General features: G+C 42.3%; 1 protein-coding gene and 1 non-coding gene across 2 annotated transcripts; one reads left to right on the top strand and one right to left on the bottom strand.

Annotated features, from left to right (window-relative positions):
- Nucleotides 1-1,164: 1,164 nt before the first annotated feature.
- On the top strand, nt 1,165-26,274 carry LOC145394449 ((3R)-3-hydroxyacyl-CoA dehydrogenase-like). Its single transcript, XM_080268310.1, has 6 exons — nt 1,165-1,237; nt 9,383-9,499; nt 15,898-16,091; nt 16,230-16,414; nt 16,588-16,703; nt 26,183-26,274. Exons 1-6 carry the CDS (start codon nt 1,165-1,167, stop codon nt 26,272-26,274), a joined length of 777 nt encoding a protein of 258 aa, XP_080124436.1.
- Nucleotides 14,120-14,238, bottom strand: LOC145394609 (5S ribosomal RNA). Its single transcript, XR_013896466.1, has one exon. It is a non-coding gene; the product is annotated as a 5S ribosomal RNA (ribosomal RNA).

The raw sequence follows: 26,274 nt of genomic DNA, 5'->3' as shown, positions 1-26,274 counted from the left end.
AGCCCATGACCTGTTCTCTGTATAGTTATTGTTGTATTAAAAACCACAAACACTGACACTTGTCGTCATTAAAATAAGTGGTGTCTATAACTTCTCATCTACCAATTGAATCGTAGAACATGTGGTAACGACTTACTGTATAACGAAAAATGACTTCACATTTTTTTTTTCCAAAAATATTTCTACTCAGTGGTGATGGAAGGTTACCTTGTTAGACTTTTCTATCATATTGTACTACCACCCATTATGATGAAAAGATTCTTAGACTGTGGTGCATGAAATACGCCGAGAAAGCCTCCCTGTCAATCCAAGTTGGTAACGTGACAATAAATATTTGTTCGTAACGTCAAAGGTTAGGCTACGGGATGAAAGTTATATAAATCACTGCAACGGAATGCTTTGAACTGTGTGGGGAATGGTTGGAAATCACTGGCAGATACATCGTAATTGTTTCTGTGCATCCACTCATGTTTTATTGTGAATAATAGATGCTGCATTATGAAAGTGTGCAACATTAGATTATCTACTGAGGTCAAAGGATTTACCGCATACACTAAGATGCGATGATTTAACTTACAAAACAATATTATGAAGAGCATTTTCGCACACGGCAGAGTGACAGTAGTTCATCAGGAAGTGAAACAAATTCAAATCGGGGTTGACTCAGGCACGGTGTCTCAAAGTCCAACTCGAATCACTTGAAGTCGTAAAGATTCCAGTGTTACCACAAGAAACGCGGAGGGGTTGGCTAGCGAGGTACCATTTCTTTCATGAGTGACTGTACTTTACCTCCCATTACTTCGCATTATTGGACAATGTTTACGACGGAGTTTTGTACAGTATTAGCAGCCATATTACCACAGAGGCCAACATTTTGTCCACCTCTCCCCCCTTTCTCTCTCCCTCTCTCTCTCTCTCTCTCTCTCTCACACACACACACACACACACACACACACACACACACACACACACACATTATGGTGCTAGATCACTCCACTAATCCAAAGTTCATGCTGCACCCTCCTCCCTCTTTATGTACACACACACAGACAAGCGCACGCACGCATAAGCGCTAACGAACACACACACACACACACACAGATTGGCCTTGTGACAATGTGAGGCTGTCAGTGCGGTAGGACAGCGTGAGTGTGGCCAGTGGTAATGACAGCGTCAGCAGACACCACCATCACCACACCGTCATGCACCCTCGCAGGCAGAATCGCTCTCGTCACAGGTAACATTGTATGCACTTTATCATATACAGCAGCTTGACTTCATCTGTTGAAAGAAGTGTTTGTTAATTTGTGTTTGCTACTCTTCCAAGGTACTGGAGAGGGATGCCTTCATGTGGTGGCACGATATAACCGGTCGGCTAAATTGCCTAGTTATACAACGTCCCTCAGCTACATCCCTATCCCCCGAAAGTGGGATGGTGAAGTGTCTGAGAAGGATAATTTCAGCCTTCAGTCCACCAGGTTCACGTTACAGATGAACCAGGGGCTACGAGGACTACTACACTGCTGCTGCCTCAAGATGATTACTGTTAATATGGGAGAGCCTCCCTATAGTGATGGATAATGCAGGTTGCATCTCACTCCACTGTTTCGAAAACTTTCCTAAACTACGTAGGAAGGTCTGAAGGAGCGAGAATATCAGGGGAAAACACGTTACCTGTGTGCACTGGGTAATTCCTCTGGCTCAAACTATAATACTGTAGTTTTCGGTAAGAAATTTAAATTTAACAATCGCCGTAAGCAGAAAGTGGTGCGAAATTTATGGTAAGTTCTTCAGTACAAGTCTCCCCTTGAACAAATAAAATCGTCCGTCAGCTGCAAGAACAGTGTAACAAAAACGCCAGTGGACTGAAAGTTAATGACAATGAAGAAAATTTTCATTTACACAGTTATTTTCGCATGCAATGCCAATATTTTACATTTAAGAGACAGATAACATACAACAAAATATTAATCCCTTCACTATGATGACGTACTAGTACATGTATTCTTGGTAACTCTAGATAATTTATTTCATTTAGGAAAGAAGTTTTGACATGAAGGAATTCCTGAAGGTTTTATTTAATCGATATAGTGCGAAAGACCTTGTCTATGAAATTCATTTAGAAATATCAAAAATAAAATGAAAAAATGGGTAAAAAGTACTTTAAGGTGTAACACGAACAACAAAATGGTAAGGAAGATGGGGCAGAGAGTGGTGATGCTAAATCCAGAGCTACAAATACCACTAAACTTGCACTCACAAACAGATAGTATGACACAAAATACAAAAAATAAATGAATAAATTAAAAAAAAACAGAATATCGTTCCACAAGAGCCAATAATCTCTGCAATGTCGCAAAAATTTGTACAGATGTCTTATGATACAGCTAGATTTCGTTAATATCTCAAGATCTAGATTAAAAACGTTAATCTGGCAACACTATTAGAGATCCTGCTCAGCTGACAACAACACAAGCACATTGCCCTAACCAACTTGCCAGTCACCATGATGGCTTACTACCGCCGCTTGGCGACTGAGTGGCTTACCCTGCGGCAGACGACTCTGGTCCGTATTTTCGTTGGTTGAGGAACCTCCTGACACGTTCTCCTAAGCGATTTATTTTGTTTTTTACACGTTACTGTCCTCTTCCGTCTTATATAAATACTTCCAATGTCGCCATACTATCCATAAATAATGTACAAAAAGGTATTAACCATCCATATTCAAAAATAAGTCGCAAAAGGAAGAGGTGTTAGGAAGCTTCAGAGGTGTTAGGAATCTCCCTTAGCCGACGAGAATACGAGCCCAGGTCAGTCGTGTACAGATGTTAACACAGCAAGTCTCTTAGCCGCCACTGCAGGACAAGTTGTTTGTAGTGTATTCTTGCTGTTGCCGCACGATTTCACTCCACCTGGGAGAGCGCCCTAACACTGAAGGAATGACACAGCACACCCGCCGAAGTGATAACTCTCTTAAGCTGAGTACAATTGTGAGATCGCCAAAGCATCAATTCCTTAATCGGACTGAAGAGGCTAATGATGATACCCCTTGATTTTTTATTCTAGCTACAGCCAGACGATTTTATATGGCTTAGGATGATTGAAGGTGATGAATATTCCAACAATGAGTTGCTTGTCTTGTCAGAGTTATTGACGCTGGTATTTATTGTAAAAACTTTCAGATAATTTCATGATGAAAATACCAGCCGAAGACGTTAATAAACCTGGTGAGAATGTAGCTTACCAATTAATGTCTTTTACGGTTAGACCTCTGGACCGGTACTTATTAAAGCTCTTAAGTCCTTAGGATGACTCAAAAATCCTTATGAGTGCCCCTAAACATTGGAGAAACTCCAAGAGCTATTTATGAAAGCACGTAAGTGCTGTGACCTCTCACATCTCGGGGCCCAGTTAGGAATGGTGGGCAGCTGTCACCAGGACTTAAAGAGTTTCTCATAAGCGATACAGGAGACAAGATGGCCGACCAACAAACACACAAAAAGCGAACCCCACACCATTTACGCCCTCGCAGACAATTGTGATGTGTAGAATGATGGTTCACACACACACACACACACACACACACACACACAGATTGGCCTTGTACCAATGTGAGGCCGTCATTGCGGTAGGATAGCGTGAGTGACAACAGTAGTAATGGCAGCGTCAGCAGACACCACCACCACCACCACACCATCATGCATCTTCGGAGGCAGAATCGCTCTCGTCACAGGTAACACTGTATGCACCTTATCAGATATAGCAGCTTGACTTCATCTGTTGAAAAAAGTGTTTATTAGTTTGTGTTTGCTACTTTTCCAAGGTACTGGATAGGGATGCCTTCATGTGGTGGCACCGATATAACCTCGGCTAAACTACCTAGTTATACAAATGTCCCTCAGCTATATCCCTATCCCCTGAAAGTAGGATTTTTTTTTTGTAATATTTATCCCAGGAATACTGGGACACGGGCAAACTGAGAACCCATCAGAGATGCGCATGGCTGACGCAAGCTGTAAGTAACGAGGGGGAGGGTAACTCCTAACTGGACAGGGAAGGATGTGATGGGTGCGTTAGCAGCAAAGTCCACAGCGTCAGTGAGTCGTCCCCCAACCGAGCGGGTCAGTGGGGGGTAAGCTGATCATGATTAGTCTGAGAGGTTCCGTGTGAGACTGTTAAAAAGCTGCAAATTCCTTGACATGCGGAGTTGGGAACGCTGGGTCCGCTCTAAGGTCTTCAGTGCCTCGTCAATGAATTTGTCAGCGTTATCCTCGAGGCGTGTGGCGATGTCAATGCTGGAAAGGTGCTTGGTCTTGGGCCCAAGGTTGATGGCGGGCTTATCGAGACTAGGTGGTGAGATCAGGATGGTGTCATGGGTGATGACAGGTGGAGGAACTGGGGCGGCCTCAGGCAGAGAGGGAGAGGTAGGAGTCTTAGCAGCTGGTGTGATGCCCACCAAACTCCCAGCAGCAGATGTAGAAACCGAGGAGGGAGGGCCCTCAGCGTCCAGTTGGACTGAAGGGACAGGAGAGGCAGCCCGTCCCCCCTCGGCTGCTGACAGAGGAGGGTGGACCTCAATGATGGTTGAGCCAATTTCCTTATCCATGTCCATAGACGGTGCCGGGTCGATGATCGTGGTGCCAGTCGCCCTGTTGAGGGGAGTATCCGGCTTCACCCGTTTCCACGGTGTACTGCGGGTTCGTGGTGGCTGCAGTCGCCGGGCCTGGCGCTCCTGATGAGGGGCAGAACATGCATTGCCGGCAAAGCTCCGAGGGATGGCAGGGCAATGCAGCCTGTTCTCCTAAAAAATTTGAGGGAGGAGAACACACAAAACCGCCTTGTCATCCCCACAAAAAGCTTCTGCCGTCACGATGCACATCGCAACGATGGTGTTTATCTTCCCAGAGCACCCAGGACCCCTAGGCTGGGGTCTCTGGGTTGTGGGGCACCACTGTGCATGGGCAAAGCCCTGCACAGCATCGCCCCCTGGCCCATTGACAGCCTAAGCTTCAGGACCCTTGGGTGACTGATTGAGATGAAACTCCACCGTCTCACCCTCGCCTACAGAGCGCTGGAGGAGTCGTGAATTCGGGGCAAGGATCCCAAGGCTGCGGACGAATATCAGCACCAGTGTCCTGGCACTTGATGAAACTGTGTCCAGCCTTCACGTTGAACCAATTCACGTTCCCCACGATCTTCTCGGCTCTCGGCAGCTCCGATCTGCTACAGGATGCCCCCCTCAGCAAGTTGAAGGCATGAGCAGAAGTGGTGGTGGTCGCCTGCTGGTAGGGCATTGTGGCAACTGGCCTGGCCAAACAATGGACTGGCAATGTAGGATGGTGAACTGTCTGAGAAGGGCAAAATCAGCCTGCAGTCTACCAGGCTCACGTTTCATATAAACCAGGAATTACAAGGACTGCTGCTAATACTGCTGCTGCTACCTCAAGATGATTATATTGTTGAAATAGGAGTGCGTCCCTATAGTGATGAATAATGAAGGTTTCATCTTTCTCCACCATTTTGAAAATTCTTCCATACTACATAGGAAGGTCTGTAAGCAGCGAGAATATAAGGGAAAAATACGTTATCTGTGAGGACTGGGTAATTCTTCTGGCTCAAACTACAATAGTTTTCAGTAAGATATTTTAATTCAACAAATGCCTTACGCACAAAATGGTGCGAAATTTATGGTAAGATCTTCAGTACGAGAATCTCCCCTTAAGTGAATAAAATCGTCCGTCAGCTGCAAGAACAGTGCACAAAAAACGCCAGCGGATTGAAAGCTTAATGACAATGAAGAAAGGTTTTCATTTACATAGATATTATTGCAAGCAATATCAGTATTTTACATCTATTAGATATAACATGCAACATGATATTAATCCCATCACCATGATGACGTATCAGTACATGTACTCTCGGTAACTCTAGATAATTTAATTCATTTAGGATAGACCTTTGACATGAAGGGATTAATGAGGGTTTTATTTCATCGATATAGTGGGAAAGACCTTGTCTATGAAATTCATTTAGAAATATCAAAAATAAAATGAAAAAATGGGTAAAAACTACTTTAAGGTGTAACACGAACAACAAAATGGTAAGGAAGATGGGGCAGAGAGTGGTGATGCTAAATCCAGAGCTACAAATACCACTAAACTTGCACTCACAAACAGATAGTATGACACAAAATACAAAAAATAAATGAATAAATTAAAAAAAAACAGAATATCGTTACACAAGAGCCAATAATCTCTGCAATGTCGCAAAAATTTGTACAGATGTCTTATGATACAGCTAGATTTCGTTAATATCTCAAGATCTAGATTAAAAACGTTAATCTGGCAACACTATTAGAGATCCTGCTCAGCTGACAACAACACAAGCACATTGCCCTAACCAACTTGCCAGTCACCATGATGGCTTACTACCGCCGCTTGGCGACTGAGTGGCTTACCCTGCGGCAGACGACTCTGGTCCGTATTTTCGTTGGTTGAGGAACCTCCCTGACACGTTCTCCTAAGCGATTTATTTTGTTTTTTACACGTTACTGTCCTCTTCCGTCTTATATAAATACTTCCAATGTCGCCATACTATCCATAAATAATGTACAAAAAGGTATTAACCATCCATATTCAAAAATAAGTCGCAAAAGGAAGAGGTGTTAGGAAGCTTCAGAGGTGTTAGGAATCTCCCTTAGCCGACGAGAATACGAGCCCAGGCCAGTCGTGTACAGATGTTAACACAGCAAGTCTCTTAGCCGCCACTGCAGGACAAGTTGTTTGTAGTGTATTCTTGCTGTTGCCGCACGATTTCACTCCACCTGGGAGAGCGCCCTAACACTGAAGGAATGACACAGCACACCCTCCGAAGCGAAGACTTTCTCTGATGAGTATAACTTTGAAATAGCCAAAGCATAAATTCCTTACTTTGACTGAAGGGGCTAATGTTGATGCCCGTTTGATATTTTATTCTAGCTACTGCCAGAGGATTTAATATAGCTTAGGGTGATTGAAGGTGACGAATACTCAAACAATGTGCTAACTGTTTTCTCAGTTTTCTTGTAGATGTTATTATTTATTGTAAAAGTTTCAAATATTTTTAAGATGAAATTACCAGCAAAAGATGTACCAGTTTATATCTTCAGTTATTAGACCTTTGGACCGGTGTTTATTAAAGCTCTAAAGTCCTTAGGAGGACTCGAAAATCCCTATGAGTGTCCTAAACACAGGCCAAATCCCAAGGTTACATGTTATGAAAGCACGTAAGCGCTGTGACCTCTCACATCTCGGGGCCCAGTTAGGAATGGTGGGCAGCTGTCACCAGGACTTACAGTTCTCACAAGCGATACAGGAGAAAAGATGGCCGACCGACACACACCCCGAATGTGTAGCCTACACAATTTTCGCCCTCGCAGACATTTGTGATATGTACATGAAGGTTCACACACACACACACACACACACACACACACACACACACACACACACACACACACACACAAGATATGTTGTACTGTAGACTGGATCGGGTTGGCCTCGTGTATACGACTGATTTGCATTGGCATGTAATTGACAACCACAGTGAAAGTAGTCAAACTGTAACTGCAGAAATGGAAGTGGCATTAGACTGAAATAATTAGCTACCGGGAAAATCAGTAGAGGAATACTGGAAAGAGCACATGCAGATTATGGTGCTGAATAACTTCACTAATCCAAAGTTCACGTTCCTCCCTCCTCCTTCCTTACACACACACACACACACACACACACACACACACACATACACACACACACACACACACAGTTTGAAGGTGGACTATTGTCTTGAGGCAAAGGTGTTAAATTCCTTGAGAATATCTTGTATTTAGTTTCCAATACTCCTCATCCAAAGGCAGCCGCTAGTTGGCGTCCATACACCCAATGAAGTCAGCAAAGCTAATGGTGGGTATACCGTATCTACTCTTTTGATCTCGGGTAAAGCTAAATGTTGTCTGAACAACCTAACTATTAATATCGCCATAACTTACTAGCTCCTGTATGGCACCTACGGATGGTATAATTATACTCCTTTAGAATCTGGTAACCATTTGTAGTGCTGGTTAGATTTTCTTATGGAATTTTGATGAGGCCAGTGTAATGCAATGATGGTTACTGGGTGCTGAACAAATACTTGAGATGCAACAGGCAGTCACAGTGATGGCGGCAAAACACTGTCTAGTCCAGGATAACACTTATTGCGTGGTGATAACTCTTCATCACCACTTACTTGACTGGCATATATAGGTCACAGTCGAAGTGGCTAGGGAGAATTCATAAGTCATCTTCCTTAGTAATACATTATATCTCGGTATTCTCTTGCTTGTTACTGTTATCAGATGTGGCGATATTAAAACGTTGCAATTAACATTCAAGATAAAGTTAGTGGTCATTAAGCAAACACTTCGACTATGGCGTTAAATCTCAGGGCAGATGAACAGTTTGGCGAGACGACACCGCCTTTGTTGACTGTACGGCAGCCTAAGTCTTTGGTAACCAAGCAGTGTGTAGTTGTGTAAAATTATGCTGGTCAGTAAGATTTCTCAAGACCACACCGTCATACTGTTAGTTTCCCTGTTATCATCAGATTGGAGAAGTGCTCACCGGTTCTGTATTATCACTAATCCTTTCAGTCCGATGTAATACTGTTAATATTATATTTGCTACCACCAGGCGATATCAGTCAGCTTAGACGAATTGGAAAGGTTTAATACAGCACTAATTAATCCCTTGATACATAAAGTCTCGGCCAGTTTGAATGACTTTGTACGAAGGTAGCAAGAAAATGAAAGAATAATCTGAATGAATGGACTAAAATGTGTTCTTGAGTGTCTGGTCCTACGGTAACAGATGGTCTCATGGAGCTTGTATACAGAGCAGTGATATTTGGATGCTTTTACAATTACAGAAAAAAATATCGATTCACTTTATGATCAATGCTGGGACTGTGAGCAATGACTTTCAAAACCCAGTGATGCGATCGCTGGAACTCAAGAGTCGCTCAGAATATTGCGTGAGAGTTTGATAATTGTTCTGCTAAAAAATCCGAGTGATATTACTATCCTCCATTGTACATTAAACTGTAGTACCAAAAGGAAAACTGTACTTCTCAAGAAGCACTGAGTACTGACTGACAGTACTGTACAGCAAGCAGAGGGCACTGAACACTGACTGACTGATGGCATTATAAAGAGAGAGAGAGAGAGAGAGAGAGAGAGAGAGAGAGAGCACCGGGTACTGACTGAGAAAATTATTCACTGAGATAGCAGAGCACTCACTAGATATAATGCTAGATATTTAAAGAGTAAATTTTACTGTGAACTGATTACTGCCTGTCACTTCAGGCGGCGGGAGCGGCATTGGGCGTGCATGCTGTCAGGTGCTGGCCAGGGAGGGCGCCCAAGTGGTGGTCACTGATATCAACCTTCAGGCGGCCAAAGACACCCTCACTCTCCTGCCTGGTGAGTCACTTGAGTCACTCTCTTGCCAGGTGAGTCACTCTCCTGCCTGGTGAGTCACTCTCCTGCCTGGTGAGTCACTCTCCTGCGTGGTGAGTCACTCCCATGCCTGGTGAGTCACTCTCCTGCCCGGTGAGTCACTCTCCTGCCTGGTGAGTCATTTGAGTCACTCTCTTGCCTGGTGAGTCACTCTCCTGCCTGGTGAGTCACTCTACTGCCTGATGAGTCACTTTCCTGCCTGCCAAGTCACTCCTGCCTGGCAAGTCACTCTCCTGCCTGGTGAGTCACTCTCCTGCCTGGCAAGTCACTCTCCTGCCTGGTGAGTCACTCTCCTGCCTGGTGAGTCACTCTCCTGCCCGATGAGTCACTCTCCTGCCTGGTGAGTTACACTCCTGCCCGGTGAGTCACTCCCCTGCCTGGTGAGTCACTCTCTTTTCTGGTGAGTCACACTCCTGCCTGTGAGTCACGCTCCTGCCTGATGAGTCATTCTCCTCCCCTGTGAATCACTCTCTTTTCTGGTGAGTCACTCTCCTGCCTGATGAGTCACTCTCCTCCCCGGTGAGTCACTCTCCTGCCCGGCGAGTCACTCTCCTGCCCGGCGAGTCACTCTCCTGCCCAGCGAGTCACTCTCCTGCCTGATGAGTCATTCTCCTCCCCTGTGAATCACTCTCTTTTCTGGTGAGTCATTTTCCTGCCTGTTGAGTCACTCTGCTGCCTGGTGAGTCACTCTCCTGCCTGGTGAGTCACTCTCCTGCCTGGTGAGTCACTCTCCTGCATGATGAGTCACTCACCTGTCTGATGAGTCACTCTCCTGCCTGGTGAGTCACTGTCCTGTCCATTGCGTCACAGACTAGCCAGAGGTAAAGTTATGTTTGCATGATGCGCCGTTGTGTTCAGTGTAATACTATGGAGAAAATGGTCAACATAAGCAACAGTCTGCTGACAACACTCTCTCTCTCTCTCTCTCTCTCTCTCTCTCCATCAAAACCTTAGCATGATTTAAGTTAACCTAGCAATAAATACATGGTTTTCACCTTACAACGCCAGTTCACTTTCTTTAACTAAGGGCATTCTGACAATAACATGATTATAAATATCAGGTTGTTAACTTTCTGGCTATTGGAGTGGCATAATATGGCAATTATTCAGCACCAGTAAAGTAGTCTGTTACTGTCATGGGTGATGTTTACATGTCCTCTCTAAAGTCGTTCTATTTTATGAAGGCATTTTGGGTGGGACGCTCTGGGACCTCACACTGTTAGCTCTGTTGTCACATCGCCGCCGACACACGTGTAATTATTTGTGTTCACCTCTCTCTCTCTCTCTCTCTCTCTCTCACTCTCCTATTTTAAGCTAGTAACTACTTATAAATGAATTTTAAACACTGTATAGATGTAATTCAATAAAAAAGCTGTAGTATAGTATAAATCTCATAAGACTTGTCAGGGTTGCTTTTGCGACGTTGTCAGGTGGTGACACGAGGGACAGCCCTGCGTGAGTGGGTCATACTCGGTCAGTCTCCCGCCACAGAAGCTATCAAAAAAAAAAAAAAAAAAAAAAACGCACCTATGGACTTTTACCTCAGGGGTGGTGTGGAAAAAAAGTAGAAAACAAGAGAAAAAATTAAGAAAATACAATTAGTAGTAGTTAATATATAATATGAGAGAGAGAGAGAGAGAGAGAGAGAGAGAGAGAGAGCACGTGTGTGGCGACGATGTGGCAACAGAGCTAACAGAGTGAGGTCCCAGAGAGCCCGACCCAAACTGCCTTGATAAAATAGAACGACTGTAGTTCCCTCACCTTGACTTGGCCCAGATTTTCGACCTTTGGCAGCTTATGGGGCTCAGTGTCATAAGACAGTGCTACGCCTTCATGTCCTTTCCATAGCAATTCCTCGTGACTAGCAACATGATTCGGTTTTAATCTACAATCCTGTTCCAGCTTAACATTTAAGTGGGACAGTGACAATTTTAAGCCAAGTTAGAGTAAGGAGTGTATTGTTTTTCCAGCAGTATCTCTCTCCCTTACTGATGGCTAGAGATGTCAGCTACTAATTTAGATGACATTAAAAAATCACATTCACAGACATAGGTGCATTATTGTTTTCATTTGTATCAATCAATCAATCAATCATTTCCAGTGGCACCCTCGGGGATGCATAGGGCCTCGATGAACTCACACCACCACATCCTATCTTGTGCTAACTCCTCAAGATCTCCCCAACACTCATCTCCAGCTTCCCGTCTCATTGTCCTCACCCACGTCTCTTTTGGCCTTCCTCTACCTCTCCTACCAGGTGCCACCCACCCTGGTGTACCTCGTACTATTCCCTGTCTCCTATACACATGTCCTAGCCACTTCCATCGTGAGAATCTAACATATTCATCGATCGGCTGCACTCCCGTTATTTCTCTAATTCTACTATTTGGTATCCTTTCCCACCACTTAACTCCTAATATTCTTCTAAGTGCTTTATTTTCAAACACCAAGAATTTATTTTCCATAGTCACTGTGCTGTACCAAGACTCGTGTCCATAAATTAAGATACTCCTAACCATTACCTTATAAAGTTTGATTTTTGTATGCACAGAGAAATTGTTATTATTCCAAATATTTTTAAGCATTCCCATTGCCTGATTAGCCTTCTTTAACCTTTCCTCGAATTCAAAGTTCAAAGAACCATCCTTGGCTAAATAAGTACCTAAATATTTAAACCTATCAACTTGCTTTACAACCATACCTCCAATTACACATTCCTGCGCGTTTTCCATATTCATATTGATTATTTCAGTTTTTCCACAATTAATAACCAAACCCACCTTGCGACCTTCACTCACCAAACAGTCCAACACTCTCTGCATCTCTTCTGGCCCATCACAAATCAAAACTATATCATCTGCATAATCTAAATCCAAAAGTTTCCTGTTCTCTCCCCAAAGTATACCTGCACCGGTTTCTGTTCCAACACGTTTCATAATGTAATCAATGACCAATATAAATAGTAAAGGCGATAAGTTTCATAAATAAAGCAAAGCTGTTATGCACTATTTTAAACAGTGTTAGCCTCACACCTCAGGTCAAGAAATCTATCTATCTATCTATCTATTGCCAGACGCCTCAATCCCGTTTGGGGTGGCCACAAACAAATCGCCTCCAAGTCGCCCTGTCCCCCGCCATTTCACTGCCCTGCTCCCAATTCACACCCCCCTCTCTCATATACCTCTCCACCCCATCCCTCCATCTCATCCCTGGCCTACCCCTCCTTCTTCCCCCTCCACCTTACTCACATACACTCTCTTCGTCAGTCTTTCACCCTCCATCCTCTCCACATGGCCAAACCACCTCAGTGTGTTCCTCATAACGCTCCCTATCACATCCACATCAACACCACACCGTTCCTTTATATCCTCATTCGTCAGCCTATCTCTCCATGTGACTCCACAGGCTCCTCTTAAATAAGAAATACTTCGTGAATATTCCATGGTATGGGTTGCCAGGCCATCAGGTTCTTAAAATTAATGCATTCCAAAACCACAGACTAAGAAATATAAATAATATCAAAAAATTCTTCATAATTGAATATAATAATGTATACAGCCTAATAACCTACAGTGCCGTGTTGGGTGCAGTGGCATTCAAATTCATTAGACAATCAGTCATTTGTCACAAATCTACAACTTTCTCAATGCCTTTACGAAGTGCTCGAAATTTCATTGCAGTTTTATTCATCTTGCTTATCGGTACTCAGTCTTCCCACCAATTGCTTTTAGTACAGCTATGAACATATTCCGCATCATATCAGAATTTTTTTTTTTTTTTTACAAATACGCAGTGTGCATTGATGGTGTTCTTCTTTTACTACAATTTGTCAGCTGACAGTTATCCTGCATTTCCACAGTTATTGAGCCACTGACAGACGAAGGTTATCACATCAAGCTTTTCTTCCGTCTGGTGTCCAGAAAGCCCACAGTATGATCAAGTGAGTGGGGGAAGATAAAAGCTGGAAAAAAGTGAAGATATGAAAAAAGAAAAGGCTGTGGTATAGCCCTGGAAAATGTCACCTCCCCCCCCCTTCCCCTGCGGCCACCCTGTGCTTCATGATGTGTTCCTTGAAGTTAGATCATTGATCAAAGCACAAGAGTGTTGGCAGACGTACCAAACCTTACATACCAATATTTACCTGCTGCGTGAATGAAAAAACTGATAGTGAAGTTTTGAGAAAAAAATATATATATATTGTTATGGTTGACGATTTGTTTATGTCAGCTAAACTCCCCTTCCCCCGAACACCCTTATCACAGTTGGGCCATACTAGGCTCCAGGTGAAAGAAAAGAGTGACGCAGTTACCTTCGTCTGTGGTTGTTCAACAAATGTGAAAATGAAAGAGTAATTTTGGAAGATCAGAAATGACTGTTAGATGAGTAAAAGTCCGGCATTACATATTTGCACAGACACACATAAATATATATATAGTATATATATATATATATATATATATTTTTTCATTCATTGCCAGACGCCATGTATCCCAAACGGGGTGACCAACGGCTTAGAGTTAATTGTTTTACAGGGAGGGGCACTAATCCTCCACCAACCCCACTTGACACGTAGGGAGAACGTTATGGCAACAGTATCTGGTGCTCCCAGGCGGTCACCCATCCAAGTACTAACCAGACCCAACATTGTTTAACTTCGCTGATCGAACGGGAAGCGGTGTACTCAACGTGGTATGGCCGTTGGCATATATATATATATATATATATATATATATATATATATATATATATATAATCAGCAGTTTAAGTATCCACTGCAGGACTGGCCTATCCTGACCAAAGTCAGGGCGATAGTCAATGTATCTCTACCAAGTGGCTTACGCTGTCTGGTAGAGATTGTATGTAGAGTGAGAAGTGCTTGTAAGTGTAACTATAGTGTTGGAGTGGCTTTGGATTTTTTTTTTTTTTTTTTAATGTGTCCGACTCTGGGAATAGGCTTCACAGCATGTTCTCATGGCTCAGTAGTCCTCCTACATACCAAACATCTCTACATGTCACCACTTCGGCGCTAACACCTACTGTCTATATTGAATACATGCTAGGGCTGTCTCATACAAGACTGGTGTACTGGTATTAGCGGGGGGGTATTCTTACGGCATGTCGGCAGGTCTTCTGGTAGATCAGTAAAGTCTGATTTTTAATAAAGTCAAATCCTTAAACTGTTCTCTGCCCCAGCCGGGATTTGAACCTGGGTAGGACTGCAGGCCGCCTCTCTACCGATTGAGGCCGGTAGGACTGCAGGCTGCCTCTCTACTGATTGAGACACCGCCTCTGTGTATTCTGTGAACCAAGTGTAATCGGCCAGTGCAAGCCGACTGGGTGCAAGCATACTTTATAGTAAGCGACACTGTGTCCGCCAAAGCAGTACGTGGCCGGGTGAACACTCCCAAAGTTTATTACCCTGGCGGCGCGCGAAGCCTGGTTCACCTGTGTACGAAACGCACACTCTACCACTGTACCACAGAGGCTCCATATGTATATATATATATATATATATATATATATATATATAATATTCGGCAGCAGGCCAAACCGCCTACTAGTTGTATATACCAAAGGTTATGGGTGGAAAGACCAAGTACTGATGAAATGCCTTTGTTTCATTCTCCTTTTATAAACTATATATTGCACGGTGTGTTTGGTGCAGTGAACAGGCTGACAATGTTGACCATGCTGACTCGACGATTTTTTTTTCTTGTGAGTATATAGAACCCAGAAACCATGTTCTATAATCATGTGCTCAGGAGTGGTCAGAATAAGTGGATCTCTCTCTCTCTCTCTCTCTCTCTCTCTCTCTCTCTCTCTCTCTCTCTCTCTCATAATCCCCCCAGGGCTGTGGCTCAGGCTGCTTACTCAGTAGCTGAATCAGAATATAACACTAGCATCTCAGGGAGGCCAGCCAGTCTCACAAGTGGTGCAGCTCGCTCATTTCTGCTTTCTTTGGTGTCAGCGTGTCCACACCTCCACTTGTAAGACAGGATGGTACAGTTATTTATTGCCTGGGGAGAAGGGTGGCATTTTTCCTGGTGTATTTGACGGTAAATAATCTAGTGAAACTCTTTTTGTGACCCGCTTGCAGTCCTGAGGTAAAACTTTCTAATTTTGCATTTAGGACCCTTCAGGTGATGTCCATTTACCTTTTTAATTGGAATCAAAGGTCATTATTAAGTTCCTCGCAGCACAAATATACTTTTTGGGGCTTGATGCTACACCAAACATTTCCTATCATTGCTATTTGCACCTGAAAATATTCTGGTATGCAGGACTTTGGTGTTATTATTTATGAAACTTCTTGTACTATTTCATAGTAAAGAACATATGCATTATTCCCCTGTCTCTGGCAGGTGGGCGGCAGCACGTGGCTGTGGCCATGGACGTGAGAGACAGGAGCAGTGTGGAGGACGCCATGAAGTCAGCCCAGGACCAGTGTGGTGCCTCGCCCTCGCTGCTAGTCAACTGTGCCGGCGTGGCCATCATAGCTCCCATCTTAGAGACTGATGATGATTCCTGGAAGAAAAATATTGATGTCAACCTGACAGTCAGTTCCTAGTTGTGACGATCACTTCAGTGTTTAATAGTACATGACATAAAAAGTAAGAGAAAATGCTCAAACTATTATGAAAATACTTATACTCAGGCAACAATGAATCTAGCATTATCATATTTTACTCCGCAGGGAAGTTTCTTGGTAACACAGGCTTTCGCAACATCACTGCTGGAAAGTGGGAATGACCCCAGGGGTGCAGTAGTGAACATTGCAAGTATTGTGGGGAAAACTGGCTGTACCAATAGGGGTGGCTATACTGCCAGTAAAGGAGGAGTTATTTCACTCACCAAGACGTGTGCTGCGGAATTGGCGAGGTAGCTAAACCATATAGGCATGCAGACAATGGACTGATCATGGCTTCCATGTACTGTATTTGCTTTAATGCTGGTAATCATTTTCCTCATACTGTACATAAAGAACGATTCTTTTATGTAATATGATTCATCCATACTGAAGTGTAAGTTACTGGATCTCCATACCATTTCAGCAAAGCCATACGTGTAAACTGTGTGCTTCCTGGACTGATTGACACACCAATGACTGCACGTCGAAGTAAGGACCTCATGCGGCTCATACCATTGGGTAGAGCTGGCCGCCCTGAAGGTTAGTGGAGGCAATGAGTAGGTCGATGGCTGGATTTGTGAGGTGATAATATTTAATATGCCGGGTGTAGACGTCCGACACCAGGAAGAAGCGTGGCTGGGAGGGTGAGGTGTCATTTTTGCCCCAGGCTTTACCAGGTTATATGTTCAGATTCTTTCATCCATAGCTCTGCTGATACACAGACTTAATAAATTTACATTACATAAATGGACACAAAAATGGTTGGAAAGTAGAAGTGTATTTTCACATATTCGTCCTAACCAAAACTAAATTATATAAAAGTAATTCCTATTCAACTTTTTATATTCTTTTACTTTTAATACGAAAATTGAATCAGATTAAGAAAAACAGGAACCTCATGTAAAGAATTCACTTGAATGCAACAGTTTCATTAGATTTAAGGTAAAATATAATATAAACTATATGGTAGTTCTTTTTATTTCTGCCAAGATGAAGGAGCCTGATGACATCAAGTCATTTGTGAGGGATTCAGTCATTGTTTCCTGTACGTGACAGATATTTCCTCTGCAAACCTTGTGCATTGTTCAGTAATATGAGTATTGACTGCCATGCATGATAACACTGTCAAAAACACAGTACCTATAAACAAGAAATTAATATTATGAGAATGTTTACAATAACAGTTTCATTCTATATGTTTTGCAATAAGTTTTTACATATGTTAGAATCAGAATGACATCCCATCTGTTGCTGCTCTGCAGCTTATTTACAACAACAGTGATGCCTTGTGCCTGCCCGGCATGGGTCCCCATCCTATCCAACACCCACTACAGCACCTTGCAGACCACACAGAACAACGCCCCACGCATCATTACTGGCTGCACCAAAACCACCCCCACAACTCACTCTTTGAAACTAAAGTCATTGCTATTAGACAGTATCTTGATATGAGCATACAGTTCTATTGACAGCCTACCCCAACCCACATTACCCCTGTCATTATATAACAGGGCCACACAACAAAACTAGGCATATAAAACAAACACGCACAAACATTACCAGACTCTCTTCCACATCATCCCACCTCCAAACATTCCAACATTGGCAATGAAGAATTACAAACATACTCATTTCCTGCGCAGGTCAGTACAAATCTCATTCAGAACAGCATATTACAAGCTCCTCCTCTCAAAATTACCATAAACAGAGGCATTCTTAACCCATAAAAGGCGACAACGTTCCGGAACATCCGTCAAGGAAAAGGCGGTCGACGTTCCAGAACACATTCCAGTGCGGGCCTATTATATGCCAGGAGTGTGGTGTGGGTCTGTACTGACTGCTTCACAGAATACCATATTGTAACATACTAGTGTCAACAGTTGTGGTAATATGAACAGTTGTACATAATATTTACGTATGTAAATTTATACCTGTAGAAACGTAAAGTAAGAACAAATTTACATATAATGTGTGTAGTGTTCATAGTGCACCTTGAAGACAGAACAGTGTACATAATGTAAAAAGAATATATTTTAGTCTGCTGTTCAAAAAAAGAAAAGAAAAAAAAAAAAAGCAGCAAGCAAGACTGTGCCTGTGTGCTGTCAGTCGCGTGCCACTGAGAGTGACCTTGACGCACCACCACCCCTCTCACTCACCTCTCACCACCACCCAGCCCACGTGCAATCTGAAGAGAGTAACATCGAATTATTTGTTTTTTCTGTTGTTCTGATCCATTTATGCATGTTTAGCCTGATTTAATAACACTTTATTTTTTCCAAAATAACTCATCCCACACGGATGTAAAATTGGAAAGTAGCCCGCCGTTTAAGGGTTCGATAGACCTGATCGAGTACAACAAGCTAGATTTAGATCAGGACATCACCTAATCCACTTCAGTGTAGATTCACGTTGGGTGGAACTAAAGACTGTACATGCCGCGCTTCTTGAATGAACCCACACAATATAACACACGTTATGGAGCACTGCATAGCACATACTGTACCACACTAAAATGCAGACAGCATCAACGGGGTTGGGAATCTGTGGGACGAACTCAGTGGAGCAGTTGCTTACCCGTGGTTGACGGGTCTGCTTGGCCAGGCAGATTGGGGTCAAGGAACAACAACAACAACAACAAAGTATGAAATCTTATGTGCTAGGTTGTACTGCAGAAGATTATGTTATGAGATGTAGTACATGCAAAATGGGGTAACAGGTAAACTAGCAAGGTCTGTTATCCTGGTAAGGCTTACTCCTGATTCACTGAGAAGACTGTGGCCGCGGGGGCAGGTTAAAGAATTACATGATATAACCTTCCATACTTCATAGTGACAGAGGAAATAGGAACGAGCACTCAGAGAGTGCAACATCTCCGCTTTTACAAATGATCTAAGGGAGGAATATTTGACTTGGCTGTGACCCGCCTGACTCTACCCATTCACTGAGCTTGGTACAAATTGAATCAAAATTGTCTTAGTTGTTCTTACTTATTCTCAAAATCAGATCTTTTCGTCCTTGGTTTACCTGTTAATTCTTCCACTAACTTTGGTCCAAACTGTAATATATACTGTCTGAGTCATAGGGTGGAACATTTTGCCTTAACTTCTGGCCTTGACTGTTGACTTACTGTTCTTAGAATCGAACACTTCCGTCTTTTCTTTCCTTCAAGCCTTCCACCAAATTTGCCCTAAATTGGATTAAAACCGTTTGTGCTGACCATTGCATGTGACTTTGGTCTTTGGTCTTTCTGTGTGACCTTTGCCTTTGATTGATTGTTCTCAACATCCAGTTCCTTCATCCTTGCTTTTCCTGAACTTTTGTAGAAAGTTCGGTGTAAATTGAACACAAACCTTTTACATAGATTCTGCTATGAGATCCTGACCATTGTCCTACTGTTATTAAAAAAAAAAAAAAAAAAAAATAGACCAACCTCTTGACTGATCGCCACTTGTTCTAACAAGGATGGTACCAATCAGATGAAACTTATAGTTATTTTCTTCTCACACAGACACATACGGGAAGAACCTTGACGATTCTGTGTGGCTTTGACTTTTAAATGATTGTTGAAAAAAAATAATCTCTCCAGTCTTGCCTTACCTTCAACCCTTCCACCAAGTTTGTTCTAAATCAGACTAAATCTATTGAGGTTAGCATTACCATGTGACATTGACCTTTGAGCGATTGGTCTCCAAAAGAATTTGTTTATCGCTTGACTAATCCTCAACATTGACACAGAGTTGTTTAAAATCAGATCTAAACTGAGTTACAGTAATTTATTTACACCGACAAACACGGAGAGTTGCACACACACATGCACACATGTGCTACGAAAAGCATTACATCTACTGAAGTATCGTCCGTGCAAGTATAATAATATCTAACGCCATGATCTTGTAAAATGTATGTTTAATCATCCAGTCCTTCTGTGCTTCACAGGGATCACAGGGGTTCGGGGCTGGAGTACTCACTCCCAACATGTAAGGCATGAGTGACCAGCGTCGCTCGTCTTTCAGTGCCGTCATGTCAGCAATGAACCCCAACCACCCTGCAGATGGAAATTCATATGACTCTCATCCTAATGGAATGCCTTAACCCACTAGACCACTACGCCTCCATTTCACTATATGGTTACTACCCAGTGTGTTAATAGTTTCCTGGGCGTTATACACAAAACACGTAGTTACGGTGCTCAAAACGCAACATTTGAATTTCTGGTGCTATTGTTTACTGTGATGTTAAGATGACAGATCCCAAGCATAAATTACTCATAACCAGATATTTCTTTCCGACACATCACCCTGTCCATAACTTCTGTAACTGTAAATCTCCCTTGGCAGCAGCTGACACCATGCCTTCGCTCAGTCAATCGCAGGTACCGTCAGAAGCGACTCTGAGGGATCAGCAGTCATTTACAAGATAATGACAGTGCCAACATTAAGCAGTAGGTGGGGCTGCCGTAGGTTGGTTAAGACATGTTTACCTGCAATAGACGTGTCCCTCCTCGGATCTCTCATAGTGAAATACAGGCGTAGTAAAAGTACTGCTGCCAAATAAGTCGCACTAAACAATAACTGTATTACAGGACCATTGCAGAGTTCCTAATCACACCGTTCAAAGAACCAGAACTACAGATGAACTAGTAATAGTATGTGTATTAGCTGTTCTTTCTTGTCCTGTGTGTTGTACTTTATGTGGTTCCAGCACCACACAGAAGGGAAGAGTGTCTTGACTTAAAAACTAATAGTATGAAGAGAGGTATTCATAACTGACTTCCAGAGGATGTAGTGGATCTCTGTATCTCATTTTATGCCTTGCACAGTAGACAGTGAAGATAAATTGTCAATAGCTCAATTTTCTGCACTCAGATGTGTACAGAATTTGGGGTAGTTTTTTTACTTCTGACTCCACTTCAACTGTTAATAATTTGGTATTGTTATTCATTTCATCATGCTATGGCAGTTTTCACTTGTAACACTTAACAATTTCGTCCCAAATAGCTGTTAAGTGTTGTGTCACACCCATTTCTTGTAACTACTTTATATAGTTAAAATGAAGTATTTAACCAAGATAAATAACCTAACCATCTGGAATGACACAAACGTAGAACGTAACCATCTGGAATGACAAACATAGGGACTGGACATGAAATATTTCTAGGTATAATATGTCCCATAAATATAGCAATCCCCCTAAGGCAGACTAGAGAAGCAGCAATGATATATTGAAAGGTATCACGCGTTTATTACAAGACCATAGCGCACTGAGATATTAATATGCGTGTCGTGGGACAGCAGGCTTCAACCCTCTCACTCTTTTGGATTTTTGCGCATAGTAGTTCATAATCATACCGCTGTACAAGAACTGCAACTGATATATCTTCCTTCCTTGAAGTAAGTGTGGTAAACATGTAGTCATCTTTTATACAAGTAAAACGAGACTACCTCTGCACTTCCTTCTTAATTATAACAGCATGCCTACTGGATAGCATAGCTTATTAATATATAATGGAAGCTTTTAAAAAGCTATCCTATACAGTAGGCATGTTACTAAAACTAGAAAGGAAGGATAATGATATAAAAAAGAAAAGAGATAATTACTACATTCAATCAAACGAAGGCAATACAAGATATGCATCTGTCCCCAGCACAGCCAAAGCTTTGGTTATCAACAAGTACTTAAAGAGAGCAGACCTTAGGATCGCACCACCACTGGGATGTAAAATAAGAGTAACAGTGAACGCAAAAGTGAAAGGAAGTAAAAACGAGAACAATGTAGTATACAACATACCGCTTATTGGATGCTCAAAAGCGTACACATGGAAAACAGGAGGAAGAATGGATACAAAGATAGCAAAACACAAAACAGATGTGCGATGTCACAGAGTATCTAATTCCCTAGCGTTGCACATAGATCAGCATAATCATTGGCTCAAGTGCAAAGAAGCTACTGTCAATAAAAAGCATCTGAATAAACAAATGAAAAAAAAAAAAAAAATGGGAGCAGATCACTGCATGTAAAAAGTGTAACTCATCATGAGAAGCGAATTTTCAGCCCAGGAAAATATGCACAAAGGACAGCACTAATGTAATCAGAGGCGGGTTAGGATGGCGGGATTTTTCTAGAGGTAGCCTGCCGGGCTGCGACACGACAATGGGTACTTGGAAGTATGTATGGTGGTAAATGTGGAACAGAACTTGGATGCTGTGTGTGTGTGTGTGTGTGCTAGGACGTTATTTCTGGGGGGGTTAGTGGGGCTATAGTCCCCCAATGTTTTCTGTATATTAATTTGTCAAAACTTCAACTAACATTGAGGGTTCAATAACAACTCATGATACTGACCAAGTTTGTAAGTAAAATATGATACTATATGTCGAATACTATCATAAATCTTGTTGGCACAACTATTTGAGACGCACAGTGGTAGTGTTACATGTTTTTCAATGTTTACGTTGTGTGGCAATGCTGTTCATGTCATTCGCCAAACGTTGTCGATAGCTCCCTATTGCCTTCTGGCCTGTGAGTTTATTTTCTCTCTAATGTGTTTATAATTATGCTTCCGTGTTTTGTTATCGTAACACTAAAGATTGAGAGACTTGAGTAGCACAATGGCCTACAACCGGCTAAACCACATGCTGAGTGTTCATTCTTTGAGACTTGACACTCTTGATCTGAAGGCGGTTCTGAACGAATTTATTGACACAGCTGAGAGAAGAAAAGCCATGTTTGCTCGTGTCTGGCATGTTGAATAAATGTTTATATTTTGTTTGTATCGTATGGTGGAATATGTATGCTCTAAGATCAAGGGTTTTATGATGGAATGCAAATGTGTGTGGGGGAGAGGGGGGCAAATACATGTTATGATATGGAAGATGAGTGAACTTTAATACGAAAGAAAACAACGTTGGACTTATAAGGCTGAACATGAAAATAAAATGGAAGAAAAACTTGAAGTGATTTTGTTGAAAATGCCAACAATTCTACTCGTGTTTGATCGAATATTTCCAATTCTGATCCAAACTGATCATAAACTAAATCATAATAGGCTAGTACTTAGTTGTTGATAATGTTATCGTTTCCAAAAGAATAAAGGCAGGGCGGTATGTTTCAACCTGAATCCTACCGCAGGCGTGTAGGAACAATCTTGATGAGGGTGCAGCTTACTACACCATAAATGTAGGATGGCCAAATTATTAATCTTGGTTACAGTTTGAGCTCAATGTTCAGACTGGCAGAAAGTGAAGCCTTTTATTTACACATCCAGCTCAATCACTAAACATACTTGCCTCATTAAACATCAACTTGTAGGTAGAATCAGACTGAAAAATATCGGATGTTCTGCAAAATGAAGCGCTCTGATTTAATGTTAAGTTTCTAGTACGAAGGTATATAGGCCTACATTTTGTCTAGCCCCCCCACAAAAAACGTGTTGAAAATTACGGGCCTGGTGTGTGTGTGTGTGTGTGTGTGTGTGTGTGTGTGTGTGTGTGTGTGTGTGTGTGTGTGTGTGTGTGTGTGTGTGTGAGAGAGAGAGAGAGAGAGAGAGAGCAAAATAAAATCATTACTGTAAACCCTGTCATGGACGTCTCCTCTGTAATATTTGTTCCAGCTACGGCAATCAATATCGTTCACATATGACCTACGCCACATTTTCGTGCTGCCATTTTGACGAGATAAATGTCTACACCAGTCACGTCACGGGAAGCCTCGGGTTGTGACTGGTTATGACCGCTCAAAGGTCAGGACGAAAATACCGCCATAGTGTGAATACCGTCACTGTTAACCCTATCATGGTATGGGACATCTCTTATTCTCTTGCCAGCTTCAAGGGTTCAGTGGAAATGAAGCAGGATAATGAACTTGGTGAAGGAAGGTTCCAACAGTTAGCATTACCTCCTGCACAGATTACCTTATTTACTTGTTATCTTTAGATGATTTAATGCATACTAGGAGGCATATTTCGACTGAGGTGTTAGATGCAGCCTTCATTAATTCTTTAATATATCAGTGATATACGTCGCTGCATAGAATTATCTGATGGTGAATAAAGACGGACAGGGAGGCTTCAGGGAATCGAAGAATTTGAAGCAGGATGTTGAACTCAACGAAAGAGGGTTCCAACAACCAGTACTAACACCCTTGGTGATTGCTTCTTTCTATACACTCTTCAAGGGACCAATTAAACTGTCAGCTACTGTAGATACTCGTACAGTCTTCACCAACCCTTATATATGAGATAAAAGCGTCTGGATGGCGAATTCAGCAACAGATGGACCGAACTGTCGAAATTTACTCTTTCACAACCATAACGTTTTCCTTTATCTTATTCTTGCTATCTCCAGATATTTTTAAAACTGGTCATGAGAGTGGTTTCAAACTGGATGTGTTAGACAATGTAGCCTTCCTTAACTCTTCCCACAGAAGAGGTCTCCCTTAAGCTATATTCAGCCGTATGGAGGTCGACTGAATACAAAAATCGTCTGCAGGTTGATAATATGCCTGGCGAAGTGTAACCTGCGTCCAGTGGCAAAAAGTGCGTGTAGGAACCCATGTATATATAAGTTTCGCCCCCTGTTAAATAATACAGTATTCCACAAGGTACTGTGTGCATGTCAGGTTTATTATGATAAGAATAAGTAGACAAACACATCAGAGAATAAAAGCTCACTTATTTTGTAAGGTTTTTGTTTCTTGATCTCGTGAACAATACTTACTGGCTTCTGGTTACTGTAATATTAACGGTTCTGTCATACATGCCACTTTTTCTTGCATCTACTGGTACTCAACACATGATGATTATCGAAAAAAAAGTGTCGTCATCAATGGATATAAAAAGCAATCACTGAGCTTGTATCTACCAGCTTGATGCCGTCAGGCGCCTTCATCTCAGCCTACGTTACAGAACTACACCCACCCAGATCGTATTCAGCACCCCGACACATCCCAACACATATTTTGTCTGGAGAAACCGCTCAGATACACTCCAGACACACCCAAAACGCAAAACTCCTGCATCTCAGATACAACCTAGACGACACTGGCACTTCCACCTTTCAACACCCCCCATAAGTGACATTCATATAATTCTGTGGTTGCAGCTTACCAGAGTTCATCCTTTAAAAAGAGAACAGTGACTCTGTAAATGAGTAACACAGTCTGGGACATTCAGTGGATCTGGGCGCCAGTTTGTGTACAGGGAGAAGAAAAAAACGTGTCTTTCTTATTTTTTCTTGTAAAATGTCTAACAGTATGCACGCTTCTAAGCTGGCCATTGACTTATAACCAGTGTATGATAAGGTTATAGTTAGAAAGAATGTCTGTTAATGCAGTTCTGTTCTAGAACCTTTCTAGTATTCGTTTGTGGAAACTGCAATAATGTGTTCTTTGCAACAGCAGAGCTACATAACAAGTTTATGGCTAGAATGAGGTTAGAAATGATACTATTAGTACGTAATAGATGAGAGATTGAAGACAAGGGCTGATGAGAGGCATTGAAGAGGTTGGTTGAGAAAAAATAAGTAAGCAAGGAGAAACACACTACAAGACTGATAAATTGTGGGTTCAATCACAGAACTCCAGTGTTATCTAACACGTGCTATCTAAATATTCAGGCCATCCCTCTAACGATGATACAGCCTGTGTGACTGAGAAGGGAAGAACCAGATGTTGGTGGCTAACCACCAAATCGGTAGGAAGGAGGGGGACAGGGGAAGAAATAGTTGGCAAGAAAGTGGTTTGCTGTTGAAGGAAGAAGTGTTGGGGCTTAAGTTAACCCACCTTGTGCGGGTAGTATTCTATGACAGGGGATAATCACAAACAAATGTAAGTGTGACGGAGAAGGAAATCATACAACCATTACCCCAGAACACGACACACAACCGTTGATTTACATCCAGGTCTCTATTTTCAGTTATAGGTAATAGCCACAGTGAACGAACTTAACAAACTTGTTCAGTTTTATTAATGTTTATACTGTTTCTTTTTCTTATTTAATTTTACTTATTTTTATTTTCCAAATACAGAAGTGGCTGAAGTGGTGGCGTTCCTGCTGAACGAGCGGAGCAGCTACATGGTGGGGGCCTGTGTTGAGGTGACTGGAGGATACGGCATGTGA

The sequence above is a fragment of the Coenobita brevimanus genome, chromosome 27 (genome assembly GCF_032717465.1).
Source record: "Coenobita brevimanus isolate Jiangsu-jjx chromosome 27, ASM3271746v2, whole genome shotgun sequence".
NCBI classification, from domain to species: domain Eukaryota; kingdom Metazoa; phylum Arthropoda; class Malacostraca; order Decapoda; family Coenobitidae; genus Coenobita; species Coenobita brevimanus.
Note: the sequence above shows the minus strand (reverse complement) of the source record. Positions and strands in the feature narration are given on the sequence as shown.

Coding starts and splice junctions, on each gene's coding strand:
- LOC145394449 (XM_080268310.1), top strand. CDS start 1,165: ATGACAGCGTCAGCAGACACCACCATCACCACACCGTCATGCACCCTC. Junction 16,092..16,229: donor ATATTGATGTCAACCTGACA/GTCAGTTCCTAG, acceptor TTTACTCCGCAG/GGAAGTTTCTTGGTAACACA. Junction 16,415..16,587: donor TGTGCTGCGGAATTGGCGAG/GTAGCTAAACCA, acceptor ATACCATTTCAG/CAAAGCCATACGTGTAAACT.